A 12,080-nucleotide genomic window follows, 5' to 3' on the forward strand; every position below is an offset into this window, starting at 1 on the left:
CGATAACACTAGTCTTTTGGTTGTAGCAACAACTCTAAACAGAATGGGCACTTTCAAGAATGATTTCACAGCAGTTGGCGTATAGAATGGCCTTGTTGTATGAAATAGAATGAATCATTACTTGTCAGCTTCCCTTTCTGATTGCATAAATCACTTTCCCTCCTCCTTTCTTGATATGATCCGACATCATTTGTCTTTCAATATGCCTGCCTGTTCTACTACCAATAAGTAAACCATCTTTTCTTCTGTCCATTCCTGCGACTGTTGGAAGTCTCTTTTTTTTCTTCTTTTTTTTGTTACCTCTTTTCTTTTCTATCTTTCAACATTTTTACTCGCTTTCTCTCTTTTCATCACGCTTGCCTCCATTACCTATTACTGTTGAAGTGAAAATTTTAGTACAACTAATTTTTCGCACTCAGACGGGTAAGATGAATTTCATTTTTGATTCCACGGAAACAAAGTAAACGGTAGTATTACATAAGCAAAATTTGTGAGGGTTTTTATTTTTGCCCTAGTTTCATGTCATGCAAAATCCGCAAATATTTGCACGTGGCAAAAATTGTCAATTTTGCAGTAAGGAACGCCGATCTTACCTTGTAGGCAAGCTCTTCGATGGGGAGGTTGTTCTCCATGTCTTTGATCATGTTGGAAACAGTGGAAGCCAGTGTCTTTGTGATGGATTCTTTCAGTCCCTTCAACCACACCTCAACTCCTTCCTTAATGTGGACCTGTTTGAAAACGAAAAATAATCATATAATAATGTTTGAATGACAGTGGACTATCTGAAGGCAAGGTACATCTTTTTTGACAGCCTGTCAAAAACATATGTCTAACATTTATATCACCAATAAATACTTTAATGAATGACAAAATGGATATAACTTACTGGAGCACAGAACATAGGGGACATCATGACACATCTTTCTCAGAAAAAGAAAAATACTGTAAGTGGTTCATCAAGGAAATTCTTTGAAAAATATTTCCGCCTGTTTCAAGGTTGCTAACCTCTGCAGTTCTGAAATTGCACTACACAATGAAAACATACACACATCAGAGAAAGCAAAATGGGAAACTGCATAAACAATGCATGCTAAATCAATTTTCAAGAAAAAAAAATCTCTTTTAAAAATGCAATTTCATTTTCTTCTTCAAGAAATTGAAAAAAATGAAGTATTGTAAAAATATACTAGTTGGCTGCTCTGTGTTTTGACCCAATTTTTTATTTCCCAGAATTCTGAAATAAAGGATGATAAATCACTGTATCACATTATGACGAGTTTTCATTGCTAATGCTGAGGTATGAAAGGCAAAAAGTAATTAAATATTTACCTCATCCTCCAGATTCAAGATCTCTCCCTCCTTGGAGGTGACGGCGATGGCCTGCATCAGTCCCCCCTCCGTGCCATCCTGCACCCCTCCCTCCATCCCCGTCACGGCCCCCAGGCGGCTGTCGTTGGACAGGCGGGACGTGACGCCGGCCAGGGCCTGGCCTGAGGGCACGCGGGTCGGTGAGTGGTGCTCCTTGGTGGGGCTGTGGAGGAAGGCCATCTTCTCCGGAGACGTGGGGATGCTGCTGCGCTGCGTCTGGGAGGTGTGGAGCGGGATGCGCTCCAGGTGGATGTCGTAGATGTAGTTGAAGATGCATCTTTGCAGGAGATGGGAAGATGAAACAGTGTATGGTGATGAAATTAGCGTACAGATCACTACAATTTCTTTTTAAAGACTTTGAGAGTTCATTTTGATTCTGATAGAATTTGTCCGATCAATCAGTGGTAATGTACTGGTCAAAGACACAAGAGATAAGGCAAATGTCCAAAGACTTATAACTGTTTGAAAATGAAAAGCATATTGTCTAAGTGAAGTCCAACAACTGATTATCTGGACATCTGTATGGACCATGATATGTACGAAATGTCATGCAATTAAGCTTCTAAACCATTATGTACAAGCCACATAAAATAGCAAGACACAAAATGATTGGAAAACTTGGAGACCAAAGCTTAAAAATTGGTACTGAGATAAACAACATGAAACAAATTCATCAGACTTATAAAGTCTTTTATGAGGAAACAGGGGAAAATATTACAGTGAGGTGGCCAAAAACAGAAGAGACCTTACATCTTTAATATGGAAAAGTGAAATTTGCTCATCTCCTTAATGTGGGACTATTAATCAAAGACCTTGTGGAGAAACAAATTATTTGATCTGTGATATCAGTGTATCAAAATGCTACAGACAGCGCATTCTTGACAGAATATTCACTGCAGTCACGTCACAAGACTACATGAGAATTGTACGCACAGCAGAGAGAGTGCCGACTCACCTGAGGTACGGCTTCACTGATTCCAGGTCGTAAGGTCGGCTGAGGATGGCCAGCAGGACGGGGTCGGACAGGAAGTAAAACCTGGGGAAGACCTGCCGCTTCTTGTCCAGGTAGCCAGTGAGACTCTTGAAGCAGATCTCCAGCTCCTCATGGATGTGGCGAAGGACCACGCCCTTTGGGACTTCCCCTCCGTAGGTGCACTGGAAGAGAAAGAGATGCAATCAGCCTCAAACGTATTTCCCCTCCGTATTTGTCCATCAGTTCCATGATGTATGCTCTTGTGACAATTGCTTCCATGGAATACCTGCATCCTAAGCCAAACATAAAACCTACCCACAAGCATAACTGTAACCCTAATCCTCATCCTTATATCATGCTAAACCTAAAACCATATCACAACCCTAACCTTAACCCCAAGTCCTTGGAGAAAATAAGACCGGAGCAATTGTTGCAGGAGCAAACACTGTCATGTCACCTTGTCCACTAGCACACCTTTATTCTTTATCATAATTGCTCTATAGCTTTGTGTAATGCAAACAACTTTAAAACTGTAATTACACATTTATACTACATCTACACATTAAGTTAATGGCACACTATGAATTAAAAACAATGTCATCTTTTAGGCGAACAATTGAGAGCAAATTTACTATAAAACATAAACACCATACAGACTTGACACTCACAGTAAAAAAAAAAAAGTGATTATTGTTCTTCAAACTGCAACTGCAGCAAATAAAACTAATCATATGAAATTCACACATCATCCAAACATTATGAAACTAGATATATCGCTACGGCTACTGATATGCCTCCGCCATAATGCATGGTTCTCCTAATAGGTCTATAGTACAATGTCTTGACAATGTGTGATGACAGTTTCACATAATTGGCAAAATATTAAAATGACAGGTTTGACACAAATGTGCTGAATGTTCACTTTCCTAGAACTAGGTTCAATTGGATGAATGATTAAAATGTCAGAGTGCAGATTTTTGGGGAACTGATGATTTTTACTTGACTATTGACCCTTTTATAAGTTTATGCATTGAGTAATTTCCAAGGTATTGAGAAAAAGTATAATTTCAGTATCAAATGGGAAAATAGCATTATCTAAACCTGGCCTTTGACCTTTGACCTCACAGTTCCAAAGAGAATCACTGTTAGGTTAAACATGCATAAATATGTAAGTTTCATGATGATACCTTGAGTTACTTTCGAGATATGGAGGAAAAAGTGCAATTTAGCACTTTCACTTGACCTTTTACCTTTTGACCTTTGACCTTTTGGCAAGAAACTTCCCCCAAAATATATATTGGGTAATACATGCCATACATCAAGTTAAAAAAAACAAAAAACCTTCAGGCATATTGCATTTTAAGGAAAGTAGTGATATTTTGAGGAGTTGACCTTGACCTTTGACCCCTGACCTTTGACCCATGACCCCCAACTTCCCTAGATAATCACTGCCCATCGGTACAAGCATATATACTAAGTTCCATGAGAATACCTTGAACCATTTGCAAGATATGGAGAAAAACATGAAATTTCAATTTTTTTTCACAAAATAAGCTGTGACCTTTGACCTTTGACCCTGTGACCCTAAAATCCACACAAAGTATTATCCCCCAAGGATATACCCTCATACCAAGTTTGATGTAAAACCACCACACGGTTCTTGAGATATCGACAAAAACAAAACGGGACGGACGGACGTACGGACGGACGGACGACCCGAAAACATAATGCCTCCGGCCACTTCGTTGCGGAGGCATAAAAATCAATGTATAATCCTGTAGAACAACACTAAGAGAAGTAAAGGACACATGTACAGAATACATAGAAATCAGAGACTACTCATGCTAAATACTGTATAAATGACAAGTCATATTGTACATGTGGTACATTTTTCCATGTCTCCAGTTTCTTGCAAATTTCACAGTCAACTGATATTCACACAATTATAACAACTTGTGCAAATATTGCCAACGGCACGAATGTCATGCACAATGTTGTCTCCAAATTAATACTTATTTCTCAATCCGTCAAAGTACTCTTCGATTGCAAATTTGATCCTTTGTGAAATTGTCTTACAAGTCGAAATTCGTGAAATGTATGGCATTTACAGTATCCCTAAACATCAGAAAACTTTCATACCTGGAGAACGTTGCGAGTGTCGTAGGCCCTCCTCTGGATCTTGCTCCAACTTTTGTCGATCCTGTTAAAGCGCTTGGCCTCCTGTGGAAGCTCCTTGGCGGTCCGCGGAATGCTGAAGACCGCCTCCAAGTACTGCCACAGGTCCTGGACCTCCAGCCACTGTTCCAGGACCTCCCCAACCCCTGAAGAGTGGGTGAAACATATGATAGTTACACATACAATGTTGTTCAGACCCTATCACAATGTGTATTAGTAAGGGTAATGCTTGTAATACTGTTGCATACAAGTCGGGTTAAAACCTTTGTTAAGTCCCGCATGACATGTTATTGCATCATTTTCTTGTTGCAACGGAAATAAAAATAAAGCAGACAAAAATCTATATCAACACACCTACACAGGATGTCATATATCATGTACCATGACAATTGGACATTTCTCAAGCAAAGATTCAGTGATTGGCAGAGTTGACTATCACCACCATCATCATCATCATCACAATCATCAACATCATTATCATTATAAACCTAATCACATATCATCATCATCATCATCATCATCATCACCATCATCACCATCACCACTACCACAAACACCACCACCACCACTACCACCACCGTCACCACCACCATCACCATTATATCTTCATCAAAATCATCACTAGCATCACTATAATTCTTACAGCCATCATCAACATCATCATCATCATCATCATCATCATCATCATCGTCCATCATCATCAATTATAATCCACCATCATGACAATATCACAACTACCATCATCATTGCCATCACCAACATTATCATCATCATCATCATCATCATCACCACCACCATCAGTCAATCCAGAAGCACTTACCCCGGAGTTTCTCGGCCCAGCCGGCAGCCTCCTCCCGGAGCGGGCCGACGAACCTGGAGGTGAGCATGTTGGCCAGGATGGCCTGGGCGTTCTCCAGCTGCTCCAGAAGGTGTTCCATGGAGTCCTTCTCCAGGTAGATGGGGCCGCGCCGCTTGTACTCGGTGAAGGTCAGCACCTGCTCCGTCCACTCCTCCTCCGTGATGCGCAGCTTGACCTCCAGCTCCAGCTCTTTGCTGGCGCAGTGACAGATCTCCTCGATCTCTGTCTGGTGCCTGGAATTGTGGAGAAAGTAGGCTTGTAGATAAAAGCTGGAACGGCTGGATATAAGACTACTTTAGAGATCATCCAAATGCATACCAAAGCACAAAGTTCATTAATCCTCTGCATGCTTTGAGTGCTGATTGGCACAGAAAATCCCATAGCATTGTACTCACTGTCCAAAGCACCTGGTGCAGAAACAGTTAATGTTATTTTTTTAGGTTATTTACTCAAACAAAAATGCGGCAGTAATTCTATCCACAAGATTTTGCAACAGCTAGTGACCAACTGACTGCCAGGCCACCCAACCTCAGAGTGATTCCCATACACAGACATATACACACTATGCATGGGTGGGGAGATAGCAATCTATGCTATTAATAATTAGAGAGTCGCTTCTCATGGTTCTGAGGATGAAGGGGAGGATGACCTGGCCAACTTACTTGATGAGACCGATGTCGAGGATGTGAGAGAGTTTGAAGACGTTGGCCTCCAGCTGAAAGGAACTCCCTGTTACCGCCATCACTTGGAGCCAGTGCCGATTACGGATTTCCTGGGATTTGGGGAGGAAATAGAAAGGATTTGACATATTCCCATTAGGCATTAGATAAATGAGTTTGAGTTTCAAGATTTCATGGGTTTGGAACATATGCTGTATAAATACTAGTCATTATCATCATCATCATCATCATCATCATCATCATCATCATTATCCACCTCCTCCTCCTTCTCCTCATCATCATCCTCATCATCCTCATCATCATCCTCATCATGATCATCATCATCATCACTAATATAATCATAATGCCTGACATCTCCCTCACTCACCTTGGAGGCCAGCTTGTGGAGGATGGGGAAGATGTCCAGGTAGAACTTGATGCTGTTCTTCATGTTGTTGTACGCGTCCCAGTCCTTGATCTTGTCCGGCAGGTTCTGGCACTCATCCCAGTACTGCTCCACCTGTCACACAGTCAAACAAAGTAAAGTGTCAGTCAGCAAGAGCCATTCCACTGTCTCTGCCCCCATTATCATTATTTGCATAATAACTGAACGGAGCGAGAACTGGTTTCATGATAGGAGTGTCGCAAACTTAACTGTCGCCGCAAGACTTTAGAGTATTCAAATTCATGACATTCTTCCGTCGAGTTGTTTTTATTGCAACTGATCTACATCAATGAAGGGCACTTTGTCAATAAGAGTTTGGATTGCTTGCTGATTGGCCGACTAAACTTGTGCTGGACAAAATAACCTACTAACTGAAAATGGATTAGTAAACAGATTTTTAAAAATCTGGCATTCTCATTGGTCTGCCCTGTGACAATAGGAATTCAGCTGGCTCATTTTCTAAAAGAAAAAGAGCCATTCGATGTTTCCAGCTCTTGCTGCAATTTACACAAGAATTGGAAGCAGCAAGTACTGGGGTGAATATTTGTTGTTGCTGTTTTTTTTTTTTCTGTGACATGATCAAGTGTTACAGAATTCCCTGTAATGTGTGAGTACTATAAACTTTGCAAACTTTGCTGAAATAGATACAATGACTCAGAAAGTAGTTGGTTGGTTGAGGAAACTCGACACATACATTGTAGAGCAGCAATACAACTCTGCAGCATTCCCCTACTATGGTCAAAATTGCTACTAGCAGGTACACATTATTCAAGCAGCTATGGCATATTTGCAGAAATCTCTCTCAGAATATATACATCCTCATCAAACAATATCCCCCACAACACAACACATCCAAAAATCTTTACATGGCTATGACCACTTTTATTTGGAGGGGAATGGCGAAACCATCGCTTGTCCCCAAACGCACCTCCTTGTTGGCCTTGGGTAGATCAGCGTCAGCCCACAGCCGGTCACGGAACTGGTTGTCGAAGGCGATGAATTTCTGGAAGAGGCCGTAGAGCAGACCGAGAAGGTCCAGTTCCTGGAGGACAAAGTGGAAGGAGGATGTCCAGTATTTAACAAGAACTGACCGCCTACCTCAAGTTACCAGATAACGATATAGGTCATCTCAGTTTGGCCAGACAGAGTTGTAGCAATGCTAAAAATCTGAATATGCCCAATTTCAAATGGTCCATATGGTCAGCACATTGTCCGGTCGTGATGTAATTATGTAACGAAATGTTACAACTATGCAGGAACTTCATTAGGTTATAAGTACCTGTTGTTAATTACTTCAAAGCTACATTTAATATCTCATATCCCAGATTCTATGGATTCCAAGAATGAAGTTGAATCATTTTACAAACTTCGAGGCAGTGTTGGACAGAATACTTACAGCAACTTTAATTCAGAAGTAACCTCAGTCACTATACTGTAGATTCAATAAAGCAACAATCTGTGAGCTGTGTGTATTTAGATCATTGATAGGGAAAGTTGACTTGACCTTTTTTTTTTTTTTTTTTACAACAGCTTCTAGCATTCTATTACACAGCATACAGCAAATGAAATACATTAAACAGAAAAGAAAAAAAAATTGTCCTGCAATGTATTTCGCGTTCAAATATGAACCTATGTCACATTCTGGTGTGCCTGTTTGTAAGTTACATAGCACAAGTGCTCATATGATGTCACAAGATCTCTTACCTCTCCAGTCTTGTCGAGTTCAGGGAATGGCTTGCAGATAATGCCAAAGAGCCTGGAGACAGAGTCTAGCGTCTTGCGCTTGGAGTCATAGAGCTTGAAGATCTCCTGGAATTCATGGAGGCGGGCCACAGCCTCGGCGGGCTGGACGCCGGGCACCGCTGGGCCCTGGGAGTCAAAGCTGTTCCGGAACTGGATCACCTCCACTACAAAGAGCTGAAGAACAAAAAAAAAAAAAAAATAAGTACGAAAAGGCATTAACATATAAATATACAAATAAAGATTATAATAAATGAATAAATACATGAACATGATGCATGATGTACAAAACAGCAACAGCATGAGTTGACAATTATGTGAGAACCTGGGCTAACTATTCATATAAGCTCTTATTTCCTGCCACACTACAGATAAGTTGCTTGATTTTTTTTTTTCTGTCTCACTTTTCTGACAAAATTCCAGAATGTAGAATTTCCACATGCAAAAAAGAGAGAGAGAGAAGCTCCAAACATTTCACAAAAATTTGGAGTCAATGATGTCGCACATTTAGCTGCCATTCATTACAAACATGCAAAAAGAGACCAAAAACGAGTCTCCTTGCATTGGGGTCAGTTGAATCCATATATTCTCATTTCGTTCTTGTATTTCTTTTTTTGTCTCCAATATAAAACAGAATTAATGCTGGACTTAAAATCTTACCTTGACCTGCTTGTCCAGCTCCTGTTCAAAGGCCCCACGCCTCTCCCTCAGGAGCTTGACCCGACACTTCTCTGCAAGGTCCACCACCTCCTGCCAGCTGTCCCTCAGCTTGTCCACCTCCTCTACCTCGGAGCGGGGGAGGCGCAGCCGGTAGCTTCTGCAAAGGATACAGGGGAGAGGAGAATTGAGTCAGTTGAGATCACTGAACCACAACTCATAAGTTGCAGTCACAATGTGATAAAACTTCTTGCACTTCAAGTCTTCAAAGTTGAAGTTCTTAAAGTTTGGTCAGTCTGAACGCAAAGATCCCAAAACTTCTCGTAAACTTCTCACTAAAACTAGGGACATTGCCTGAACCCCTGCAAACTCTCTCAAAGTTTGTGCAGTCTGAATGCATGCAGCTGATAATTTGCGAAGTCTGTCACATAACTAGCCCACTTCCTGTTAGTGGTGCCTCTGAAGGTGTTAGATGGCACATGCTTTCTCTTATGTTGTACATGAGCACCAGTGAACCATATTTCGAGAACTTATCAAGAACTGAAACTTTGAAAAGTTTGAGAAGCTGCCAGCATGAATGGGTGAGCTTGATGGCATGATAATGACATTAACCTCAGTTTGAATGGTGGCTAACAATAAATACACACTAGGTGTATTCCATCCACTCATGTGAGGTCTGCATAATGGCCACGCAAAGGGCAGGCAGATGGCATCATAAATCACATCTAAACCTAATGTGAATGGTTGCAATCAAGTATCCACTTACATGAGATCTGCATACTGTATATGGGCAGGTAAATGGCAAATTAATCACATTTTTACCCCTACCAACACAAATTGTACCTAGCAAATGAGAAATATATGTTGTGTATTCCATCCACTTACATGAGATCTGCATACATGGTCTCTATGGGCAGGTAGATGGCATCTATCTTGTTCTCCATGTCCCTGACCTCCTCCAGCAGTGTGAGGGTGCCGTTCAGCTGGTCAAGGGTCACTACGTCGGCCAGTAGGCGGGACTTGATGCTGCTGCGGTACATAATGGCATTGTCCAGTTGACGCTAAAGAAAAAAAAAAAAAGGTAGAAGCTTACATACATATGAAATTATCCATTACAAACAGAACTTTGAATGACTACGATATAATTCAAAGAAATAAAGACAGTATGACAAGGCAGATGGTTTGTGCTAATTAATCTTGCAAACATGACGGTTCTTGGCAGTCACAACGGCATCTTGCATTCACTCACAGCCCTATTGTGAAACAGGGCAGCTCTTCAAAAGTTCACCGAGATAAGCATCTGTGATGTAATGATTATTCAGGTAATTCTTGTATGCTGCTTGTTAGCACATCCCCCTGACAGCAGAAAATGGCATTTGGCAATAACAATAGAAAAGAGATTATTAATACAATCGATGCAAAATAATGAAATGGATGCTTTTCAAAGTGTTCATTGACAGACCATTCTGGTCAACTGGTCTATGCAATTTCATTCTTTGTTTGAACACATTTGATGGACTCCATAAATAGTTGTTATATCAGGAAAGCCCATGCATTATGTCGCTTTGTAAGCAAATGAAGTGCCTAAAAACCAACTATGAAAAAAAGACAGGTCATTGTACCCATGTGCACATGAGCTCATACTGATTGCTACACTCACCTTCCCCTCCTCATGGAGGACCTGCGCATACTGGGCCTTCCACTGCATGGCGAAACCGTAGAGGGCATCGGTGATGGGCCTCGTCTCAAGGCAGACGGGGCCAATTGGCAGGATCTTTGGGATGCCCTTGATCTTGTCCTCGATGTGGAGGAGGCGCTCGACCTCCCGCTTGATGGCGAACGTGCCGGGGTCGTTGGCGATGAAGTCGTAGTAGGAGCCGTACATGTCGTCCTTCCACAGGAAGTCATAGAAGCGGAAGTGGAAGAGGTGCTTGTCGATGTCCCGTTGGAGATCTGGAGACAAAGATATAGTGAAATTAAATTAAGTAAGGGCATAACGGTACTAATAAGTCTTTGCAATGTGAACCTGGGCTGTATGAATCACTGCAATTACTAAACATCATACCGCACTAACATACCACTGACATTTGCAAGTCAAAGATCCAGTGAAGAGCAAAACATTCCACTGCAGGCTGTCTCACAGAACTAAATCGAACTAATTTATGGCTCATTACACCTAACTGATGTGTCACCCAATTTGAATGGAATTGAATAAAGGTTGCAATATCAATTTGACAGCAGGATGCTTAGATTCATTGGAAGCTTGAGAAAGGAGAGTTAGACCATGAATCACTTAACTAGAACACTAGATACACTTGCTTTCCTCTAGCTCAATCAAGCTCTGAACAGCTAGCAGTCAACAAAAAGAAAGAAATTACCTTTCGTGGCAGAAGGTTATGTATCAAAACAAATCAAACCACATCACAGAGAGTGCTTGAGAATAAACTCACCTGATTTTAAGTATTAGGACAACTTGAGATTCCAAATGATAATAGGACTGCAATGACTCAAAATAAAGTCTTCAGATTTTATGATCTTCAAGTGCAAGAAAATCCTCCAGGAGTATGTGAGATTCAAACAAACCTTCAACAACTCCATCGAGTTGTCTGAGGGCGCTCTGCACCATCATCTCGTCCGAGATGTCTGCCAGCATGGTCTCCCCGACGACGTCTCCCGCCCACCAGGTGACCTTGTCCGCGACCCCCAGGATGACTTCCGCTATCTTGCCCAGGGAGCTCTTGACAGCGTCCAACGTGGGCTCGATGATGATGTTGGGGATGGCAAATTTGACGGCAACCTCAAACCTTTTGGATTAGAGGAGACAATGGTGATGATAATGTGAAAAACTTAGAATGCACAGCAAATTTTGTTCAAGGTTCTCTACAGCAATGAAAGCAAAATCATGATATGATGAGAGCTTATAGAATAAAAGCTACATCTATAACCACAACACAAAGTTTCAAATGGGCCACTTCCTTGTGCAAAGTGTAACATCTGCATGTGCACTGTTATCATCCAGTTAGTAACTTCCTAACAAAGGACTGAAAGAATAATGTTCAGACCAATATTGAGTAAGTGTTGGTTAAGAAGAGGCCCACGAGGTATAATCTCTGCAAGACAGCATAGGAGCAAATTCCCTTCATCTAATAGGAAACATATATATATATATATATATATATATATATATATATATATATACAGTTG

General features: G+C 41.2%; 1 protein-coding gene across 1 annotated transcript in view; it reads right to left on the reverse strand.

Moving 5' to 3' along the window:
* LOC140242501 (dynein axonemal heavy chain 5-like) overlaps positions 1-12,080 on the reverse strand; it is a 93,531-nt gene that overhangs the window by 78,936 nt on the left and 2,515 nt on the right. The window contains exons 4-16 of the mRNA XM_072322237.1: positions 11,460-11,680; positions 10,537-10,829; positions 9,762-9,937; positions 8,880-9,036; positions 8,184-8,396; positions 7,408-7,521; positions 6,423-6,554; positions 6,038-6,147; positions 5,337-5,608; positions 4,481-4,662; positions 2,324-2,523; positions 1,330-1,645; positions 594-728 (exon numbers count right to left, since the gene is read on the reverse strand). Coding sequence (XP_072178338.1) covers positions 594-728; positions 1,330-1,645; positions 2,324-2,523; positions 4,481-4,662; positions 5,337-5,608; positions 6,038-6,147; positions 6,423-6,554; positions 7,408-7,521; positions 8,184-8,396; positions 8,880-9,036; positions 9,762-9,937; positions 10,537-10,829; positions 11,460-11,680 — 2,521 coding nt within the window. The remainder of the gene's footprint in view (positions 1-593; positions 729-1,329; positions 1,646-2,323; positions 2,524-4,480; positions 4,663-5,336; positions 5,609-6,037; positions 6,148-6,422; positions 6,555-7,407; positions 7,522-8,183; positions 8,397-8,879; positions 9,037-9,761; positions 9,938-10,536; positions 10,830-11,459; positions 11,681-12,080) is intronic.

The sequence above is a fragment of the Diadema setosum genome, chromosome 19, assembly GCF_964275005.1.
Source record: "Diadema setosum chromosome 19, eeDiaSeto1, whole genome shotgun sequence".
Taxonomy (NCBI): Eukaryota; Metazoa; Echinodermata; class Echinoidea; order Diadematoida; family Diadematidae; genus Diadema; species Diadema setosum.